Source organism: Suncus etruscus, chromosome 3 (genome assembly GCF_024139225.1).
Source record: "Suncus etruscus isolate mSunEtr1 chromosome 3, mSunEtr1.pri.cur, whole genome shotgun sequence".
In the NCBI taxonomy this organism is placed as follows: Eukaryota; Metazoa; Chordata; class Mammalia; order Eulipotyphla; family Soricidae; genus Suncus; species Suncus etruscus.
This window is the reverse complement of record NC_064850.1, coordinates 70214305-70237722: the sequence shown is the minus strand read 5'-3', so window position 1 is coordinate 70237722 and position 23418 is coordinate 70214305. Positions and strand designations below refer to the sequence as shown.

Below are 23418 nucleotides of genomic sequence, written 5' to 3'. Positions count from 1 at the left end.
CTAGAATTTTGTTCCACCATGAGAGAGGGATGAATAATTATTTTAAATATAAGGAACTGGAGAACTAGTAGTATTTCGTTGCATGCTACTGACCCTATAATATAGAATCCCCAGCACCTCAGTTGGGCCCTGGGGTCCCTGAGCACAGAGCCAAGCTATGCCATGAGCACTGTTGGCTGTGATAAACACCTATTAAGGAAATAGTAAAATATATTGTAACCCCCATGTGGTAAATAATATAAGGAAAAGAAAACAAATAGAAAGGAGTGAAGGCAGGAGTGTTGCCTGAATACTAAAAAAGAGGTTTCACTGGAGACCAAAATAGTTTTTATCCCTCAGATACATTGATGTCTGATACGTTGTTGGCACCAATCGGCCACTCAATTTTGGGGAGAGGGTGCACACCCTGGAGTGCTCAAGGCTTACCCCTACCTTTGCACTCAGGGATCACTGCAGGTGAGGCATGGGGAACAGACAGGGTGTCTGGGATTGAACCTTAGGCAGCCATGTGCAAGGAAAATGCCCTATATCTGTTGTCTTGATAGCCCCAAATGACCACTCATTTTAATGTAAAAACATCCTGTTGCAGGTCTCATAAATGTGCATAATAGTTGTCTGGTATTGACATGACACCGGGTAGAAACCCAGGCAAGGCTGTGACTGGGCCGCAAGCAAAAACGTTGTATGTTTCCTTCCGTTAATGGAAACCCAAGATGGCGGGCAGGCACATGATGCCTCTATGTATTTGGACAATTCTTTTAATCAACTCAAGATTTTCTGGAGGGGGACCGCACCCAGTGACACTCAGGGATTACTTCTGGCTATGTGCTCAGAAATCGTCCTTGGCTTGGGGGACCATATGGAACGCTGGGGGATCAAACCGTGGTCCATCCTAGGTCAGCCGTGTGCAAGGCAAACGCCTACCACTGTACCACTGCTCCTACCCCAACTCAAGACTTTTTAAAATTTGTACTTTTATTTAATAAACTATGTCATATCATTGATATAGTTGATCATAATGCATGTTTCTAGGAAAGTAGGAGCAAAATTATTAAAAAAGAAAAAGGAAAACAAAAAGAATACAAACAAAAAGAATACAGAAAGAAACAAGCAAATTTGTGAAAATCATTGTATCTCTAATGAGGTCAAGACATTGTCAGGTTTAGTAAGCTCTTGATGCTAGTTGACCAGTCTCTTCATTTGTTTCTGAACATTATTAAGTGACTTCAGACACATGTTGGCATCTAAACTGGTGTGTTCCTACTGGGATGACAGTAAAAAAAAAAAAAAAAAAATGAAGTTGAGTGTGGTTTCGTTGCCAGGGCTTCCAGATGTATTGTATGAGGGTGGGTGGGTGGTTGGGTAGGTGTGTGTGTAGGTGTGTGTGTGTGTGTGTGTGTGTGTGTGTGTGTGTGTCTGGGTTCCCACACTCCAAAAAAAGTTCTGGTGATATCTATACCTATATAGATATATACCTAGAGACTTGGTCAAAGTGCTGTCTCTGCAGAGAGCTGTAGGTGAGTGGTGAAACAAGGCCATTGGTGAAGCAGTGATTGTGGTAATGGGTGCAAGCAGGTGTGGCTTCTGCAGGGTGGGGGCTCATCCTGATTTCAGGTAAAGAATGCCAGCTTTCAGCTATACGGCTGGTTAACCCATAATTTTCCACACCCCCAGGGACTTAATTCATCCATATAACCGTGCTGGCAGAAATAAAAGTAACCCAGGGGCACAAGGTATGGCAGTGGCAGGAGTAACTGCTAAGCATTACTAGATCTGACCCCTGAACAAAAACGAAAAAGAAATTCTAAATTTCTATTTTTTTTAGGGTTTGTTTGTTTTGGTTTTGGGGTCACATCCAGCGGTGTTCAGGGGTTACTCCTGATTCTGCGCTCAAAAATCGCTCTCTCTCTCTCTCTCTCTCTCTCTCTCTCTCTCTCTCCCTTCCTTCCTCCCTCCCTCCCTCCCTCCTCTCTCTCTCTCTCTCCCCCCCTAAATTTCTACTTTCTAAATCTTCAATTCCTCTTGGTCATACCTTTCACCAGCAGCAGCAAAGGTAATGAAGGTAAAGGTCCATTTGTCCATTTGCACTTCTATCTAGGGAATTTTATCTGTCTAATTGCCATTTCTACTTCCAAGGAGATGAGGTGAAAAGCCAAGCGGCCATCTCAAAAACAATAAAAATTCAAAACAACTACCAATCCTTCCATCCACAAACTTTATTCTCCTCTGACTCTGCCACTTATTAACTTTTCCAAGTTTTACCATTGACATTTCCCTGAAAGCACTTTCACAGTATTCACCTTCATGCAAGTTTTCAGGCTCCCTTCTTACTTCACTTCAGCTCAGTCCCTTCTGGCTCTGCAAGTGTCCAGCTCTCCATGAAAGGGGCCTGAGAGATAGCATGGAGGTAGGGCATTCGCCTTGCATACAGAAGGACGGTGGTTTGAATCCCGGCATCCCGTCTGGTCCCCTGAGCCTGCCTGGGGCGATTTCTGAGCGCAGAGCCAGGAGGAACCCCTAATTGAGCACTGCGGGGTGTTACCCCCCGACCCCCCCCCAAAAGACGGCATTTTCCGGAAAATCTTCGGGGCTCTGGTTAATTTCGCGAGGCCCTCCCCGCCAACTTGTCTTTCTGGGAACTTTGGTCTCATTCCTCTGAGAACGCGAGGCTCACAGACACCCCGGCTCCCCGCAGTCCGGGACTTTGTCGAGGCACGCGAGCGCCCTGCCGGCCTTTTGGAAGCCAGTGCTTGCGAGGACACTGGGCGACGCTCCCTTAGGCCAGCAGACGTGCAGTGGGCCGGCCGGATTCGGCCTGTCGTCGCCAGCTGCGAAGCTTGTGGGGAAGATACTGCGGGTTGAGACGGCACGTCACGTCCGTCTGTCGGCCTGGCCGAGGTCGAGCACGCGGTGTCAGGAGGAGAACCAACCGGGCCTCGGCATTTTTTCGGCGGGAGCTGATTGAGCCTTAGAACTCGAACCGCCTTCCAGCCCACTTGGACGCACTGGGCAAGAAGAGGGCGGGCAGGTCCCGAGGAGCCCTTTGCGCGTCTCCCTGAGGGGAGCATCCTCCTGCCCCTCGGGCTTTCCCAGCTGCTAACCTCCCCGAGGCGAGGCGAGGCGAGGCTCGAGGCGACTCCGTCCACCGCGGGAGCCGTTTGGACCCTGCCCGGCCCCCGTAGCTCCCTTGCTCGGGCAGGTGGTTCGGCCCGTCTCCTCGCTTCTCCCCAACCACCGCGTCTGGGCGCTCCCCCACGCGCCGCCGCCGCCAACCGAGAAAATAAACAAACCTGTCTGCGCGAGACGCGCCGCGCCGCGCCACGCACGCCCCGCCCCGCCCCGCCCTCACGCCGGCCCCTCAGTCCCGGCCGCCTCCCGCCACTCCACACGCCCGGCTCGCCGCCGCCGCCCCGCCCCGCCCCGCCTCGCCCCGCCCGCAGCCGCGGTCCGCGCAGCGCGTCCGGCCCCGGCTCCAGCGCCGGCGCTGTGCTCCGAGGCCCGTTAGTGCCGGCGGCGTCTCCGGAGCAGGCCGGCGCGAGCCCGCGCGCTCCCGGGCCCTGCACTTGACCCGGCCCGGGCCCAACGCCCGCTGCGGCCGAGCCGGGGGCCGGCGGGAGGCGAGGCCGAGCGAGCCCGCGGGAGGCGAGCGGAGGCCCGGTGAGTGAGTGAGTGAGTGAGTGAGGGCGGACGCGGAGAGCGGGAGGTCGGCGCCGGCGACTCGGCCGCGCACTTGCCCCGCAGCCCGACGCGTGGCCCGAGTCGCCAGAGGCTGGAGGGCGAGGGGCGCGGGCGTGTCGGACCCCTGCCAGGCCCTGCGTGCAGGCCGCTCCCCGGCCCTGGCCCCACGCCTCGGCCTTCCTCCGCTCGCCCGGGGAACAGGTGCGGGCGCCCGGAGAGCCCCGGCCCCGACGCTCGGGCTGACTGCCTGGGACGCGTCCTCTCGCAGGCTCGGCGGAGGGGGGCCCCGCCGGAGAGAGCCCCAGACTTCGTGCCAGTAAGTTTGGGAGCGCCGCTCGACGCGGCCCGCGGCTTTGGGAAACTTCGTCGCCTCCGTCTTTTGCTGCGGAGTTCGCGAGGGAAACGACCCGACTCCGCGCCCTCTTCTCCCCGCTGCGGGTTCTGCCCGGGAAGGGGGGCGTGAGCGTCGTGGTCGGCTGAGAAGGAACTAACTAAGCAGCTGCTCGATCTCACCCCGAGTCTGTCGCTTCTGCTCGTGGAGTGCCTGTGGCGAACGCTGAGCAGCCCCGGCCCACCGACCGACCGACCGACCGACCTGGGCCTTCCGGGACTGCGTGGGGCTTTCTTCTCTCCAGGAGCGTTGCTGAAGTTCCTGGCCTTCCTTAGCCAGGCTCTCTCTCTCTATTCACTTGGGAAAGAGCCTTCAGAAAAAACTTGGGAACTTGGTCGATAGCCTTCCACTTGGCCCGTTTCTCTTTGCGCATTTGCACCCGCGGCCGCTAGAGTAACTTTTGGGCTGTTGCAAGGAACGGAGAGGAACGTTTGGCAGACTGAAATACTGAGAATCTTGGTGGAAGTTTAGCTTCTTGTCTTTTTAACAAGTTTACAACGTTATCGTGGGTTTCACTGGTCCTAGAATATACGATGTTAATAGCACCAAATCATTGCAAACAACTTACCTGGTATACTTACCTGGCAGGGGAGATACCATGATCACAAAGGTGGCTTCCCCAGGGCAAAGCTTATCACACTGCACTCCGGATGTGCTGACCCCTGCGGTTTCCCTAGATGTGGGAAACTCGACTGCATAATTTGTGGTAGTGGGGAACTCCGTTTGCACTCTCCCCTAAAAAAATAAAAATAAAAAAAAAAAAAACACCTTACCTGGTGGCTTACTATGTATTCAAGCACGAATCTATAACTTGAACAAAATAAGATGGAGAGAAATTAAAATGCGTGAACTTTTTTTTCATGGGTGTGACCCCGAGGCCCCCATTCATTATCTGCTTTTTTTGTGCTTAGATTTGGAGTGAACGGACAGTACTTCTGGCTAGGAAGAAAACACGGAGTTTATGTAGTATGTGTGCAAGCAAAGTTTGGGCATGCTCTAGGCACTTGTTGATTAGGAAGCCTTAATTTATAAGAAGCCACATGAAAGATACTCGAGAACCGGCCGGAGCTGTGGCGCAAGCGGTAGGGTATTTACCTTGCACACACTAACCTAGGACGGTTCGCCCTTCGATCCCCCGGCATCCCATATGGTCAACCAAGCCAGGAGCGATTTCTGAGCACATAGCCTGAGCGCCATCGGGTGTGGCCCAAAACAAAAAGAAAAAGAAAAGAAATGGAACATGGGAATTTTTCAAAACTTCACAGAATATTCAGTGATTTCTAATATTCAGTGTTCTTACATTTTAAGTCCAGTTAAAGTTTTTGTTTACTCAGCTCAGCATTAGGCTTCAAGGAGACCCCAATTATTTGGCATCTATTTGGTGTTAGTCCCCTTTTATTCTTTTAATCAGGCTAAATTGTTGGTAGTATTGGTAGTGAAACATGATTATCATTCATTTTATGTAAGGCGATAATATATGTGGTTGTTCTTGATTGTGAATTTTATATGTGTGTCAGTTTTGGGTCATAGTGTAAAGAGGGATAAGTTCATAGTGACAGTGGACCTTAGATCTTTAGGTGAAAATACTAGCCAGTTAGAAATCCTGTTGCTTCTTGTTAGGCTATTTTAGAAGTAGTTTACTTAAAACACTTGATTTACTCTCATTCTTTTTTTTTTTTTTTGTTTTTGTTATTATTCTTTCTTTTAATTTTTGGTTTCTGGTACATACTCAGTGGTGCTCAGGGGCCACTCCTGGCCCTGCAATCAGAAATTGCTCCTGGCAGGCTCGGGGGATATGTGGGACGCCAGAGATCGAAACCAGGTTCATCCTGGTTTGGCAGCATGCAAGGCAAACAGCCCACTGCTGTGCCATCGCTCCAGCCCCTACTCTCATTCTTTTAAGCAACACGTTGATGCTAATTATATTTCTTGGGCAAATTTAGTTCTGATTAATAACATTTGTAATGAAACAACTTTGGATTTAATAATTTTTGTTAGTTCATGTTTGTGTTATGGTAATTGGAGACTCTTTAGGGCACACTGGATTTTCATTTGCTGACAACTTTCTTCAGTGCATAGTGGTTTACTTGGAGAATTAAAAGAAAACAAAAACTTGTCTTTTGTGTGCCAGGTTTTGTGTTTTTAAAAATAGGAGAGCCCCTGCCTTTAATAGGATGCCAACCAAGATGATAGAGGGTTAGGTACAATAATAAATATTTTTGTCTAGGTTATTTACTAACTACTATATTTTTGTATGGTATACCCTAATTAAGATCATATTTTTGGGGGCCGGGCGGTGGCGCTGGAGGTAAGGTGCCTGCCTTGCCTGCGCTAGCCTAGGACGGACCGCGGTTCGATCCCCCGGCGTCGCATATGGTCCCCCAAGAAGCCAGGAGCAACTTCTGAGCGCATAGCCAGGAGTAACCCCTGAGCGTCACAGGGTGTGGCCCAAAAAAAAAAATCATATTTTTGGGGAGAGCCACACCTAGCAATGTTCAGGAGTCATGCCTGGCTCTTCACCCAGGAATCACTCCTGGCAGTCTCAAGCAACCATATGGAATGCCAGGGATCTAACCCCTGGTCAGCCTTATTTAAAGTAAGCGCCCTGGGGCCGGAGCATTGGTGCTAGAGGTAAGGTGTCTGCCTTGAAAGTACTAGCCTAGGTCTGACCTCAGTTCTATCCTCGGCATCCCATATGATCCCCCCAAGCCAGGAGCCATTTCTGAGCCTGAGCTTCAATGGGTGTGGCCCCAAAACAAAGTAAGTGCCCTATGTGCTATGCTATCACTTTGGTCCGTAAATGGGAAGTTTTAAGAAGGAGAAGAACACTATAGAATTTGTCCTAACATCTCTATAAACTATGACTGTAGAAGTAGATTCAGAAATTTAGGACACCTGTTCTGACAGTTTACTAGCCTTAATTATATGCTTAATATAATGTATGTATGTATATAAGATATATGTATCTTATACACAGCTTAATGTTTTTATGGCCTACTTATTTATCTCTAAACACTAAAAATGTTTAAATGAAAGTTATAGATGAATTCCTGGTTTGTATAATTTTTAAATTAGAAAAATTGGTTAATGAAGGTAAAGTTCTCTTAAAAACATGCAGTATAATCAGTCTTTGACAGTTGTTCTCTGTCATTTGTCTTCTGCATTGGTAACTTGATTAACCAGAGACATCTCATTGTTTATTTCCTATATTAGTCCTTTCTTTAGACACAGCAGAAAAATCATTATTACATTGACCACACTGATTGACTTTATAAAATTGAATATAGGTAATCATTTTCCTTTTTATTTATTTTATTTATTTTGGGGGGATGGCCATATCCAGCCATGCTCAGGTGTTGTTCTTGGCTCTGTACTCAGGAATTATTGCTGGTGGGCTCCGTGACCATATGGAATGCAAAGAATCAAACCCAGGCGAGCCACTTTGAAGACAAGTGCCCTACCTGGTGTACTATTGCTTTGGTCCCTGTTTATTTTATTTACTTACTTTGGTTTTGTGGGACTCTTAATATGGCAGAGGTCAGTGAAGAGGCTGCTAGGACCTAGCCAGAAGAGAGTGAAATCGTTTTTTATTTAATTATATATGGAAAATAGACACTACTAGAATCATCTTACAGTAGTTGGCTGAGAATAATTTTATATTTTACATATTTTTGTTTAATTAAAAGAATGATATTACAGGAGGCTGGAGCAATAGTAGAGCAGGTAGGGTGTTTGCCTTGCACATGGCTGACCTGGGTTCAGTCTCCAGCACCCCATACTATCCACAAATCTGCTGGGCTTGATCCATGAGTACAGAGATAGGAGAAAGCCCTGAACTTAGCCAGGTATGCCCTCCCCCCCCCCCCCAAAAAAAGCATGTTATTGCATATAAGACTTTATATGAATCCAAATATTGCTATATTCAGTCTCGGGAAAAATGTGTATAATTATTATTCTATAATTTAGAACAGTCTTCCTTGCAACTGGAAATACTGTCTACTCACAAGGTGCTAGAATGATGGGGGAGAACATAGTAAGCCTGGGTGTAATTGGGAAGTACCATTTTTGGTGTTTTGTTAAAGAAAGTAAATTTCTCAGGGGATTGCTGACTAATTTTTTTAATAAAGGCCAATAAATTTAGGAACTTCTGATCTAGAAAAAATTTAGAGTGTTTATATGCTTTCTATTCTTTCATAGGAGTATTTCTCGAGAAGAATTTTCAAAGAAAAATTTTGACAATGGCTTCAGCAGTACTTAGTTCTGTTCCCACGACCGCTTCTCGTTTTGCCCTGTTGCAAGTGGATAGTGGCAGTGGTTCTGACTCTGAGCCTGGAAAGGGGAAAGGTCAGAATACTGAGAAGTCTCAAACAAGCAAATCCACTACCAATGAGAAAAAGAGAGAAAAAAGAAGAAAAAAGAAGGAACAGCAACAAAGTGAAGCAAATGAAGTAAGAAGTAGTATATTTTGTGTCTGTTTTGCAATGGTCGATAAAGATTTTGAGTGGTATTTTGTTATTAATGGTTACTTATTAAATATAGGTTTAGATGTTAAATGTAGAATAGATGTCATATGTGTGACTAAACTTAAATGGAAAGGGCTTTTTTTTTGGGGGGGGGGCGGGGTTAGGGTGTCCAAACCTAGGAATGCTAAGGGGTTGATCACCCAGCCCTACACTCAGGGATCACTCTTGGAGGTGCTCAAGGGTCCATATCGGGTGCTGGGGATCGAACCTGGATCAGCTGTGTGCCAGGCAAGTACCTTACATTCTATGCTCTTTCAAGTCCCTCTTTCTTTGAGTTGTGGGGGAATTTAACCCTGACAACATGTCCTCTGCTCCTCAGACACATCCTTGGTCCTGGTTATTTTGTGCATCCACTTTTATTGTTTATCTTTAATCACTTTTGACTTTGGTAATACATTAAATATATGATATGTAAAAATACTTACTTTAGGTTCCACCTTAACCAGCACTGGGGCCATGTGATTTCAGGGATCAAAACCAGGTTTCATGCATTCAAGCTGGCACTCCATTATGTGCCACAACCCTGACCCAAGGATGAGCTTTTAAGCTTTATTCCCTTTTTTTTTTAGATTTATGTGTGGGGGGGGTGGTAGTTCATTATTGGGCCACACTCGGTGCCAATCAGGGATTATTCCTGGCTTTGTGCTCAGAAATCACACTAGCAGGCCCAGGGGACCATATGGGATGCCGGGGATCAAACCTGGCTGGGTCATGTACAGAGCAGACGCCCTACCTGCTGTGTTTTCACTCCAGCTCTGCTTTTTTTTCCTTTTGTAAAAGAAATTAGGCACCATGACTTAAAATACTTTTATTAATAGTTTCAAGCTTACAATTTTCCAACTAATCACTGCACTACAAATCCCTCCACCAGTGTCTCAAGGTCCCCCCTCCCCCCCCAGTAAAATCTGCTTCTTTTCTTTTGGCCTTTGAGCCAAACCCAGTGATGCTCAGAGTACTACTTGCTCTACGCTCAGAAATTGCTCCTGGTTTGGGGGACCATATGGGTCACTGAGGATTGAACCAAGGTCTGTCCGGGGTCAGCTGCATGCAAGGCAAACCCTATCACTGCACTATCTCTCCGTCCCCAGCAAAATATGTTTTTAAAAACTTAATAACTGTAGTGTCTGAGACCCTCCATATTTTTTTTTGTTACCTTCAGTTCATTTTATCATCTCACCTCTCCACTCTTTCTTGTCATTCTCAGTTCTATAATCCAGGATGAAATAGTTTAATTCCTTCCATTCCCTTGTCTTGTTGCTTTTCTGTACCACAGATTAGTAAGATCATCCATTTGTCATTCTTGCTCTTAACTCAGCACGATAACCTTTAGTAGAAGTGGAAGTGGCCCTGGACCTAAGACCCACTGGGTGTGTCTTCAAATATATAATAATAAAAATATTATTATATTATTATTAAAATAAATATATTTGATTTTACTTTTTCGGCCACACCTGGTGATGCTCAGGGGTTACTCCTGGCTATGCACTCAGAAATCGCTCCTGGCTTGGGGGACCATATGGGATGCCGAGGGATCGAACCACAGTCCATCCTAGGTTAGCAAATGTAAGGCAACCACTTTAATTGCTTGCACCACAGCTCCGGCCCCATGATTTTAAAAGTTTATTTTTCATTCATTTTCCTTTTGTTTTCCTTTGGGGGAGGTTGTTTTAAAGACCAAATGTTGCATATACTTTACTGATGTTCTTACACACTTGATTATAGTGTTTCGTAGGAGTTATACACTTTAGTTATAGTGCTTCTACACATTGGGTTGTTGTGTACCAGAGAGCACACACCTTGTGACAGCAGGCTCCCCAGTGGTAGAACTACTGAGGTTGCATGCATTATGTGGGGCATTGTTGGGTGTTGAAAATTCAGCATTGGGTGGGTGGGGGGAGAAAATATAGCATCACAAACCTCTGCCTTACAAGGCAGGTGTTTTTGCAAGTTAGTTATAGCTGGCTCTAGACAACCCCCTCCTCCCATTTAGACATATTGCTTAAGTATTAATGTTTTTGGAATATAATATCACTGCACCACACCTGCTACCCAAAGTGCCAGTATTCCTCCACCATTTTATTTAGATTTCTTCTTGTCTGCCTCCACTCTCTACCATAGCAAAATCAGTTCTATAATCACTCATGTTCTGTTATCTTGACTATTGTTTAATTCCTTACTATGCTTTGTTTTACTTCATATATGAGTTAGATCATTTGTTATTTGTCCTTCTCTCTTCCTTAGCCTTGTACTCTCAAGTTCTATTCAATTTGCAGCATAGTACAGGATTTCATCTTTTGTTATTAGCTGAGTAGTATTTTGTTGAGTATAAAACCCAGCAGAACAGCAAGAAGCTCAGCCTGACATGCTATGAATGGGAGACACCATTGGTAGTTGGAGTGACTCTTGATTTTTCTCTGGTGTCCAGGGCCTCTTGACCCAGAGGAGTGGTGTGAAAGTCTTTGCAGCTGCCCAGCCTGTCTCTGGGAAATCCCCATGTCACATACTACTGGGGCATTGGGCGAGTTGTTGACAAAGGGCATTAACTCCAGTGCTAGGTCTGCCATGGGTGCTTGATTGAGTGAGAGACTTACATGGATCCAGATTCCTCCTGGGGCTGGGAAGAATGGCAGGTCAAGGGCAAAGTGATTCTGGTACAGGAGAATGTGCTGGACTAGAAAGGAAGTAAATGGTAGTTTTAGGGCTTCCTTTTTTCATGTGATTGGCTTTTCACCCAATACCCATTCAACAACAACCATAATGTCCCTTATCAAGGTCCCATATGGGGCTCTGACATGACTCTAGGAGTTGATTTGTGCTTCATGGGAGCTTAACCCTCACAATAGTTCACCATGTAAAACCCCCTTCCGTTATTGTTTTGGCTCTGAAAACGCAGACAATATGTATATTACATAATATAGAAGATTTGTATACAGATATATATAAAGTCAGTCGGACCTGGGACCAGAGCTATAGTACAGTGAGGAGGTTGTTTGCTAACCTGGGTTCCAGCCTCACCATACTGTATGGACTCACAACCTTGCCAGTAGTGATTCTTTAGTACAGAACCAAGAGTAAACCATGAGTATAGCCAGGTCAACTAATGGAGCAAGGAAAGTCTCTTCAGCAAGTGGTGTTGGCACAGTTGGTAAGCCACTTGCAAAAAAGCGAACTCGGACTCCCATCTAACACCATGCACAAAGATCAAATGCAATATCAGGCCTGAAACCATAGGGCATTTAGAACAACACGTAGGTAAAACACTATGACATTGAAACCTAAGATAGTCTTTTTTTTTGGTTTTTGGTTTTTGGTTTTTGGGTCATACCCAGCTGACTCAGGCTCTAGGCTCAGAAATCGTTCCTGGCAGGCTTGGCGGACCATATGGGATGCTGGGATTCGAACCACCATTCTTCTGCATGCAAGGCAAATACCTTACCTCCATGCTATCTCTCCGGCCCCCAGGATAGTCTTTTTAATGATACTAATTCTTCCAGTCTGTAAACAGAATATGTTTCCATGCCCTTGTATCTCTTGTTTCTTTTTTGTTTTGTTTTGGGGGGCCACACCATTGGTGCTGAGGGTTACTCCTAGCTTTGTGCTCAGAAATTGCTCTTGGCAGGCTTGGTGGACCATATGGAATGCCGGGAAGCGAACCAGGGTTCGTTCCAGGTCGACTGCCTGCAAGGCAAATGTCCTGCTGCTGTGCTTTTGCTCCGGCCTCATCCTGTTTCATTGTTTTTTTTTATAAACAGTTTTATTTATTTTTATTTTTTAAATATATTTTTTAATTTAAGTAACATGATTATATTTGGGTTACAGTCATAATCAGAACACACCCCCTTCACCAGTGCAACATTCCCCCCTCCCCCCTTCCCATCCCCTGCCTGTATTCGAGACAGGCATTCTACTACAGTAATTTGTTTTTAAGTTCAGTAAGTTGTATTTTTTTCCTTAAAGGATAAGAGTAAAAAAATATAGTAAAGGTGTGTCCAGGAGACTGGGACCCCCCACGCCAGGCGGGTCTTCATGGCCGGCCCTGGCAACTCGGGCCCTGGGGGGCGGGCAGAGGAGGGAAACCCCTCACCTATGTATATTGGACCCCCTGTTTTGTTTGCTAGTAATACTATTTTTCAAAACGCGCGGGTGCAAATACTTTTTAAGCATTATCCAAAAACGTTCCTGATACTAGACTGTTCCTAGGAATAGAATCAGAATGCCCAAGATTTTGATAAAACACTCAAATTGACCTTTATTGTCTAGTCTTTTATGTATTGCCTCTCCCCTCACCCCTGTGTCTCTCCTACTTCCTCATACCTAAACCCTGAACCATTATCTTCCCCTTATTCAACCCTCCTTATCCTCAGTTCCTAATTGGGTAGACACCAAGACTGACCTTCTGCCCCAACATCACCATCCAGCTCCTCATTGAAAGACACCCTCTCGGTCCCCAGCTCATGCCTCTACAAATAACTACAACCAACACACCTGTTGACCCATGCTTGGTGGCCTCTCATGCCCCCATCAAACTATGGACTATCGCATGATACCGGAATCAGCTTCAGCAAAACCCCTAGTTCAAGGACAATACAGGGTTAAGGCCGCAAAACATGTCTCAAACTCAGCTATCACCTGTTGTCTTCAAATACCCTTGTTTTCTTTCTTTTTTTCCTATTTAAAACAAAAGGGTCACATGTATCTCTTTTGTATATCTCAGATGTATTCCCTTAACATCTATAACTTTTCGAATATCCTCATATAGTGACAATTTTGCCCACTAGATTAGTTATTTGATTGTTTGATTTTTCCCCCTGTGAGATCTGTTTTATAAGCAATATGGATATAAGAGTAACTCTGTATAGATTTCACGTTTATACCAAGTTACGGGAAATGTTGGACTTATTCGTCAGCCCCCAGATGCACCAACAATATCTTGTGGCATTGCTTCTCTTTTGCATAGGCACATTAAAATGGGAAAATAATACATATGTAAATAAGTTCTTATCTAATAGAGATGGGAACACAAATTTAGTAATGTAATTAGGCCTTTTACCATGAACATTGGCATAATGATTTGGCTCAGGCCTCAGAAGAATGGGCATCGCCCACACACACCTGAACAATGGATACCATCTATGGAAACAACCACAATTGTCTTTAACATTACCAGGATCCAGGTCTCTACCAGAGAAGACTTACCACTGCTTTGGCATTGACTTACTCCAAAGAGTGCTCCCAACACCCAGGCGACTCAGCTACAGTCTGCATGCAGGGCAGATCGCTCCGCATTTAATGATATGCTGAAACTAGAGGATGCTCCACATCAGCCTGACATCGATGAAAGAAATGCACAGAATCCAGACTTTAAATATAAGAGTCTGATACCAACAGTAGCTAAAGTGTGAAAAAGTTTCACCGGGACCTTGAGAATGACTGGAGTTGGATAGACTGGTATGCCTGGAACCCAGAGTCTGTCTTATGCCAATAAACTTCTGGGGTGAGGCCTTTTTGTAATCAGGTCAAGGATTTTTTTTTTCCATTTTCTCCATTTTTCTGGACCTATGCAAACACCGTTTCATTGTTTTTAACAGTGATTTATAATTTGCTTCACTTATCTTTCACTTCTTTTGTAAAATTGATTACCAGGTACATTATCTGGTTGGATCAGTTGTGAATGGGATTAATTTTTTTTCTCTTTTACCTCATGGTATTCATGTAGAAATACAACAGATTACATAGTGATTTTGTAGCCTGCTATTTTATTATAGGTTAATTATTTCTAGGACTTTTTTGGTGGAGTCTCTATTAGAGTTTTCTGTGTCATTTATGAAATAAAATTATTTGTCCTATTTTCTAGTTTGTATTAATAATATCTTTTGCCAGAATTTTTTTAGTCATGACTTTACTATAGTGTATTGAATAATGGAGGGAATGAACATCTTTGTCTTATTCCTGATCTTACACAAAATGTTTTCAGTTTTTCGGCATTGAATATGTTAGCTGTGAATTAGTGAAATGTAGCCTTTCCTGAGAAAATTTCCTTCTATTCACATTTTCTTAAAACATTTGTTTCATAAATAGGTGTTGGGCCTTGTCAAATGCTTTTTTGGGAAATAGTTGATATCATTTTATATTTGTTTTTAATAGTGGGGTATATCACATTAATTTGCATGAATGCTTTTCTTTTTATTAATATACCGTGATATGCAAAGTTGTTCTACTTATCTCACCTATGATAGTTTCCTCCAGAAACATCTTTGTTGTTACAAATGTTTTTTGTTTTTGTTTTTTTGGGCCACATCTGCCTCTGCATTTAGAAATTACTCCTGGCAGGGGCCAGAGAAGTAGCGCAGTGCTAAGGTGTTTGTTTTAAATGCTGCTAACCTGGGGTGGACCTGGGTTCGATCTCCGGCATCCCAGATGGTCTCCCAAGTCTGCCAGGAGCAGTAGCTGAAAGCACACACAGGAGTAACTCCTGAGCACTGCCAGGTGTGGCCCAAAAATTAAAAATTAAAAAAAAAAAAACAAAACAGAAATTACTCCTGGCAGGCTCGGAGGACCATGTGGAATGCCAGGAATTGAATTCTGGGTTGGCTGTGTTCAAGGTTGTGGTATTGCTCCAGTCCCTATACTTGCCTTTTCATAGTAGTTTAGTGTATTAGACTTTCTCAAAAATTTTTTGTTTTGTTTTTGTTTTTTTGTGTCATACCCGGCAGTACTCAGGGGTTACTCCTGGCTCTATGCTCAGAATTGCCCCTGACAGGCACAGGGGACCATATGGGATGCCGAGATTCGAACCACCGTCATTCTACATGAAAGGCAAACGCCTTACCTCCATGCTATCTCTCCGGTCCCCTCAAAAATTTTTAATGAGAAAAATAATAAAATGCCTTTCTTCTCTATTACAATGTCATAAGATTTAGAAAAAGGCTTCTCTCAATGTAAGTTTATGTCAACTATGCTTTTTAAATATCTTATTTGAATGCTGCCACTTTGGAGACAACTTTAAAGAGATTTTTCCCACAAGCTAGCCCTTGAGATGTCTTGATTTCTTTTTTCTGTTTTGAAGGTACACCCAGTTGGTGGTCAGGGGTTACTTGTGGCTCTGCACTAAGGGAGTTACTCCTGGTAGTCCTGGGTGAGGTGGGAAGGTCAGGGAAGCCCATATGGAATACTGGGAATTGAACTCAGGTTGACCACATGGCAAGGCAAATGTCCTACCGATGGTATAATTGCTGTGGTCCCAGATGTTTTAATAATTTCTTTTAGAAATTTATTATTATTATATATTATAAATATATTATTATTTTGAGTCCACATGTGGTGATACTCAGGGGTTATACCTGACTATGTACTCAGAAATTACTCCTGGTAGTGCTTAGGGGGGCTGTATAGGATACTGAGATCAAATCCATGTCAGTTGTGTGCAAAGCAAGTGTCCCATTGTACTTTGCACTCCAGCTTCTTGGTCTTAATATTCTAGAACTTTTTTTGTTTGTTCATTATTTTATCTTTTCTTTGAAACTGATGATTTGAGGAAGCAAAAAATAAGGAATCATGAAGTTTTTGTTAGAGAATAAGGTGTTTTATTGAGGAGAATAACCTTAACTGTCCTCTCTTACCATATTCATTACTATAATTCTCTTAGGGGCCAGAGTGATAGCAAGCAGATAGCAGGGCATTTGACTTGTATGCTGCCAACCCTGGACTGACCCAGGTTCAATTCCCAGCATCCCATATGGTCCCCTGAGCCTGCCAGGAGCGATTTATGAGCGCAGAGGCAGGAGTAACTCCTGAATCTGGGTGTGGGCCAAAAAAACAAAAGAAACAAATACAAAACTATAATTCTCTTACTCATTACATTAAGGAATAATGTATTTGCCCGTGCTTGATTTCACCCAAGCTTTCTCTATAATCTTCCCTAGGAGAACCCAGCTACTTATAACCTGTTATTTTTATCTCATTACTCTCTTTGTACAAAACTAGTCTATTGCTTATCAATTAAAATTGTTTATTAGGAGCCAGAAAGATAGTAAAATGTTTAAGGTGTTTTTCTGGCATGCAGCTAGTCATTGCACAAAGAGACTGATTTAGTCTCTGGTATGGATATGGCCCTATGAGTAAGCCAGATGTGGCCTCAAAACAAAGCAAAAACAACCGCTTATCTTTGATCTAAACTTAGTCTCTTTATTTGTTCCTAGGATTTTACTACTCACATACTACAAACTTGGTAACTTACAATGATGGAAATGTTTTAAAAGTAAAACCAAATTTTGATTCAAAATTGTAAACGATATCCATGTTGTCTCAGAGTTGTTTTAGCTTCTTGTGGTGGCTCATTCTTTGGTATTTCTTAGCTTCAGACTTCATTATTTCAATTTTTGCCTTTTTGGTTATGTGTTTTTTGTTTTGTTTTTGTTTTTTTGGGGGGGGGCCACACCCAGTGATACTCAGGTTACTCCTGGCTATGCGTTCAGAAATCGCTCCTGGCTTGGGGGACCATATGGGACGCCAGAGGATCAAACTGTGGTCCCTCCTAGGCTAGCACTGGCAAGGCAGACACCTTACTGCTCCGCGCCACTGCTCCGGCCCCTGTGGTGTTCTTTTATGTATCTTTATTTTATCTCTTACAAGCATGCCTGACTTTTTGGAGTGGATTTCACTATAATTATGACCTAATTTCATTTGATTGCATCTCCAAAGACCTTGTTTCCAAATCAGGTCATATTTACATATGTGATACAGTTAAGGATACGGTGTTCTTTGGGAGGGGGGGTGATAGGATTTAATCCACAATTGTCCCTCAATATTTTTATCTCTACTATTCTTTCTCAGATGATTCTTAAGATAGGGGAGTAGCTATAAAAAAAAAAAGATAGACGAGTGACTTGGCTAGTACAGTTTCAGTTTATTCTGATATTGTTTTAAGCCACTTGTCTCTATTAAAACTTCAAAATTCCTAAGTTTTGTTAAACTTGAATTTTGTTTTTTTTTGGGGGGGGGCACACCCAGTGACGCTCAGGGGTTACTCCTGGCTATGCGCTCAGAAATTGCTCCTAGCTTGGGGGACCATATGGGACACCAGGGGATCGGACCACGGTCTGTCCTAGGTTAGTGCTTGCAAGACAAACGCCCTACCACTTGCACCACTGCTCCAGCCCCTAAACTTTAATTTTTCTGAACCTAGTTATGTCTTTTAGTTTTATTTATTGGGGCCTGTAATTTGGGTTACACCTGACTCTGCTCAGAAGTTATACCTGACAGTGCTTGGGGGTATCATGTGTGATACCAAGATTCTTACTCATATTGGCCACATACAAGACAAGCAAGCACCTTACTTACTTGCTGTTCTGTCTTTCCAGACCTTTTCTTGTATTACTTGTATTAGTATCTTGTGTTATTTGTATACTGCTTCAGTATACTTCTTCCCTTTTGTAAAGCCAAGGCAGTAAAATGGTAGCATAATATAGTGTAGCTGTTGTTCACCCGTTAATCATTTTATCTATGAATACACTAAAAGCAACTCAAATGCATGACTTTGATAGTATTTTACAATGACTAAAAAAATTACAAATAATTTATTGTGAGGGCTGGAGAATAAAGTACAATGGTTAGGGTGCTTACCTTGCATGCATCTGACCCAGGTTTGAACCCTGGTATTTCATATGGTTATCAAGCATTGCCAGAAGTGATTCCTGAGCTTCTCTGGGTGTAGCCCCAAATCAAACAAATTATATTGATTGTGAAAGTTAGCCCCCATGGGAGTTTAGAATAGTACTTAGATGTATAAAAATATATCCTTAACTTCCAAAAGGGATTAGTATTCCAGGATTTGTAAATTTACTATAATTTTACTTTTTGTTTATCTCATAGCTCAGAAATCTTGCTTTTAAGAAAATTCCCCAGAAATCTTCTCATGCAATTTGTAATACTCAACATGAACTTGCTTTATCAAGTCCAGTACAGAAGAATTCTCGAGAAGAAAATTGGCAAGAGTGGAGACAAAAAGATGAGCAGGTATAATAACTAAATGGAATTATTCCACTTTGATTTTGTTAGTGAAGTTATGCATTTTGAGATGACAGTACGTCTGAATCTGTTGGACAACTCAGAATAACTGTTCTAAGAATCATGTTGGATTAATTCATATGCCTACTGTCCTTAATGAGATTATATATTTTTCTCCGGCCCCAAGGTTATATTTTTTTAACTAGAAAGGCACATTGATATTACTACTTGATTGAGTAATTGTTTGGTGACTTTTTATTCATCTACCTTTTTACAAACTATTGAATAAGAACAGGAAATAGAGAAATTAAATTATTCAAGTTTTTAAAAAATAAAAAACAAGGGAGAGGTCATATTAATTTATCCAGTAATAGTTTTGCTTAGAAGAAGAGACTAGCCTTTCTTGGTGCAGAGTTTTTTGGGGTTACACCCGGCAGCGTTCAGGGGTTACTCCTAGTCACCTAGAACTTCCCAGGAGACCATCACTGATCTGAACTCAGACCTTTTCCCTGCAACACTTCCAAAGACAGAAAGACTAAAGGAAATTTTGTAAAGCCAGTGATTATAGGGTACCTTGTTTTCAGAGGCTTCTACTGATGAACCTAAACCCAAAAGTAGGAATTGCTAGCTGAGCTTAGCTTTGATACAGAAATTTTTGTATTTAATTATAGCAAGTAAGACATAAAGTTATTTCATATTTCTCCACCATCAGCTATATGTATTTTTTTGTAAAAATTTCTTTGGCAGAAAGGTGTAGCAAAAGTAAAAATTTTAAGAAGCTCTGCATCAGAAATCCAGAGCACTTCTCCTGAACCTGCAGACAAAAGAGGCCTGCATACTACCCTGTCCAAAAATCAGGCAGATAGACAGACTGTGCCCTAGGAAGGAGCTTCAGAAGTCTTGGACAGATGCCCGAGATCTAAGGGTGATAGATGATAGAGGCTTGGATACTACTTTGACCTGACTAAAGATTGCAACTCCCAGACATTAGGAAAAATGAAGAAACAGGAATTCTGACATATCAATGGATGGTACCAGAAGTTTAGAAAAATCCTCAATTTCTTTAGATCTTTCTAAACTGTCCATAGTCTTTAAAACAACAATCCACTTGATGTTAAATTATCTGAAAGAATAGCTTGAACAGAAAATCAGTAGGCTTCAAGAGTGATGGAAAAAAAATTAAATAATTCAAGTAGAAAAGAAGGAGCTAAAAAGAGCAGTATCAAGTCTCAGCAACAGAATAGATGAAACTAAAAATAATTAGTGACCTCAAAGACAAGATGCAAAAATTAAAAATTAGATACTTGAAAATAAATTGGTGAAAGATGAAGAGAATCTAAGAGATGCTGTTGACAGCATTGGGAAGTATAATCTCAAAATTCCAAGAACTGCTTTATGATAGAAAAAAGGGAAGGGAAAAATTAATATTGAAGAAATAAATCAGAAATTCTCTCATCTAAAGAGGGGGACTGGCGTTTAGAACATCAAGCAGAGCAAACCCAGATAAAAACACTTAAGACATTGTAGTCATATGACAAGAAGAAAAGACAGGTTCCTTAAAGCAGTCCTAGACTGGAGTGATAGTACAGTCAGTGCTTTGCATATGGCCAGCCTGGGTTCAATATACTCCATCCCAGAAAGTCTCCTGAGCCTTCCAGGAGTGATTTTTTTTGGGGGGAGTGGGGGATTGGGGCCACACCCAACGGTGCTCAGGATTATTCCTGGCTCTGCACTCAGAAATTGCTCCTGGTAGGCTCAGGGGACATATGGGATGCTGAAGATCAAACCTAGGTTCATCCCACCTCTGTTGCATGCAAGGCAAATGCCCTGCTTCTGTGCTGTCACTCTGGCCTTACCAGGCATGATTTCTGAGTACAGATCCAGAAATAACTCCTGAGCACTTCTGGTGTGATACCCCCCCCAAAAAAAAAAAAAAACCCTGGCTCATACATAAGGGGGGAAATTATCAGAGTCTCAAATACAGTAAGCAAAAGAGAAGAGAATAATATACTCAAAGTAAGTAGAACTGCTTATCTTGTACATGGTCTACCAAGTTCATTCCCAACACCCTACCCCTAAGCACTATAGAGAGTGAGGACTATAGAGCTAGGAATAAGTTCTCACCATAAACTTGTGTTGCCCAAAACCCAATTATGATGTGTGGTGGTGATGGTAGTAATAATGAGAGTAATAATAATAATAATAATAATAATATACTCAAAGTAATGAATGAAGAGAACCTCCAAATCAGAATCTTTTACCCTGCAAGATTATCAATAAAAAAGAACTGAAGGATTGATAAAAAAAAAAAAAAAATCTCAGGTAAGAGTTGAGGTCATTTGTAAATCTAAACTAGCTTTGCTAACTAAGTAAGGTTGGAAAAAAATCATAGAGGATAATGGTAGATTACAAAAAGTAGGAAAAACTGCATTTGTCAAACCAAATTGCATTCAGGCTAAAAAAAATTGGTAGTAAGAGATAGTAATGGTCATTGGAAAGGGAAGAAATAAATAGAACTTAACTCTTTTCACTTACATATGCACCAAACTAAGTGGCAGCAGTGCTTATAAAGTTTATAAAACAAAGTTTATTAAGACTTGAGACAATACACAATAGCAGTGGGAGACATTAATACCACAATCTCATTATTGGACAGATAAACCAGGCTGAACAGCAAGGAAAAAAGAGCACTAAGTGAGGAATTGGATAAACTGGTGTTAATAAACATTAATAGCACCTCACCTCTCCAATAGCTAAATATGTGTTCTTCTCAAGGATAGGCTACATGCTGGGGTACAATTTGAGTGTCCACCAGCACCAGAAATAAAACTTCCACCGAGGGAGGCCCTAATGCTGCCCTGGCACCGACTTCCCCCGGAGTGGGCTCATGATACCCTGACGAGTAGGAAACAGTAGAAACTTGCTTTCAGGGCAGGTTTCTCTGCCTAGACATCTAACAGTGAGATGAAATTAAAAGAAGCTCCATGACACCACAGCTGCAACATAGGATCTGTGCAAAAACCAAGATCTCTAATAACAGAAGCCTGACTGTGACAACCACAATTGAGTAGAATTTTTCCTGGGACCATGATGAAAAGAACTTGGAGCTGGACAATTAGTATACTAGGATCCTGCAGTTAGTCTTATGGCAGGTTGCTTCATGGGTAGAAACACCTTTTTTTTTTTTTAAGCCAAAGGTATTTTCTTTCTAATTTCCCCAACATTGACTGTGCCTATGCAAAAAATATAATAAAACCTGCCACTCTCGCTTTTTTAAATTCTGTTTTTATTTTCTAGGTGAGGGGTCCAGCCTTTTTCATAGAACCTTGGGACATAAGTTACTTTGTTTTAACTCATATTTCTGCAATTTTTTACAAATTGAGAAAAGAAAAAAAGAGAGGATAGGGCTCAGGGGCCAAGTGGTCTTAGGTGCATTGGTAGAGGAAAAAACAAGTCAGAACTAAATACCCAAGCCAAAGTAAATGACAATAGAATTAAGAGACCCAAATTACATCTTAAAATAGTGGTAGGAACTCATAAATTTAGACAAATACATAAATAAATCTATAATTTAAAATAGCCCAGAATATAAACTTAAAATGGGCCTGTTACACTGGCAGGTTAGGGGGCTAATGTGGAGGTCTGAGATGCATGCTGAGAACTTTGGTGGAAGGAAGTTGAAAGAATAGGAATGATTGGGGGGGGCAGAGTAGTGGCACAAGCTGTAGGTCATTTGCCTTCCACGCACTAACCTATGACGGACCGTGGTTTGATCCCCCAGCATCCCATATGGTTTCCCAAGTAAGGAGCGATTTCTGAGTGAATAGCCCGCTAGAAGAAACCCCTGAGCATCACCAGGTGTGCCCCCCCTAAAAAAAAAGAATAGGAATGATGGGGCCACTGCAATAGCACAGCGGTAGGGGGTTTGCCTTGTTCTCTGCTGACCCAGGACAGACCTGGGTTTGATCCCTGGTGTCTCAAGCCAGGAGTGATTTCTGAGCACATAGCCCAGGAGTAACCCCTGAGCATCACCAGGTATGGCCCAAAAACCAAATGAAAAAGAATAGGAATGAAAACATACTATTAGGAGCTATTGGATACTGTGTAAACAGTATTAAGGGTAGGGAAGTGATAGCAATACAGATCTACATCAGGAAACAAAATGGTCAAATAACCAAACCTCATAGCTTGAGAAACCAGAGAAGGAAGTACATATGAATCCTAAAATAAGTAATAGGAAGGAATTAATAAAAAAAATATAGCAGAAATCAGTGTCATGAGAAGAGTGGAAAACCACAGTAATTTAGAGAGTCAGTAAAACTGGAATCTGTTTTTTCAAAAGAATAAGATGAATACAGCCTTAGCATATTCTGAGAAAAATAGAGAAAATAAACAAACAAACCAACAAATAGAATTATAGATGAGAAGAAACAAATTTCACCAAATACCTCAAACACATAAAGATCTCAGCAACTATAAACGACACTGCCTCTAAGCTAGAGAACCTAGATGCAATGGCTATAAATATTTTTTGTTTGTTTTTGGGCCTTACCCAAAGTGCGCTCAAGGGTTGCTCTTGGCTTTGCACTCAGAAATCACTCTTGGCAAGCCCAAAAAACAATATGGGATGCTGAGACTGAAATTCAGGGACTCAAACTTATGTCGGCTGCATGCAAGACAAATGCCCTACCTACTGTGCTATGGCTCTGGCCCCAGGATGCAACTTTTAAGTAATAAAACCTGAGATAGAATCAGGAGTAAGTTGAAAACCTCAACAGACCAACTGTGAATAAGGAAATTGGAAAATTAAAATTCCCTAAG

The 23418-nt window shown here is 42.6% G+C and overlaps 1 protein-coding gene and 1 non-coding gene across 2 annotated transcripts in view; both read left to right on the top strand.

The window, feature by feature from the left end:
- The first annotated feature begins 4642 nt into the window (after window positions 1-4642).
- On the top strand, window positions 4643-4807 carry LOC126005195 (U1 spliceosomal RNA). Its single transcript, XR_007494366.1, has one exon. It is a non-coding gene; the product is annotated as a U1 spliceosomal RNA (small nuclear RNA).
- A 3465-nt stretch (window positions 4808-8272) lies between these two features.
- GKAP1 (G kinase anchoring protein 1) overlaps window positions 8273-23418 on the top strand; it is a 73391-nt gene continuing 58245 nt past the window's right edge. The window contains exons 1-2 of the mRNA XM_049770704.1: window positions 8273-8517; window positions 18463-18606. Coding sequence (XP_049626661.1) covers window positions 8308-8517; window positions 18463-18606 — 354 coding nt within the window. The 5' untranslated portion in view covers window positions 8273-8307. The remainder of the gene's footprint in view (window positions 8518-18462; window positions 18607-23418) is intronic.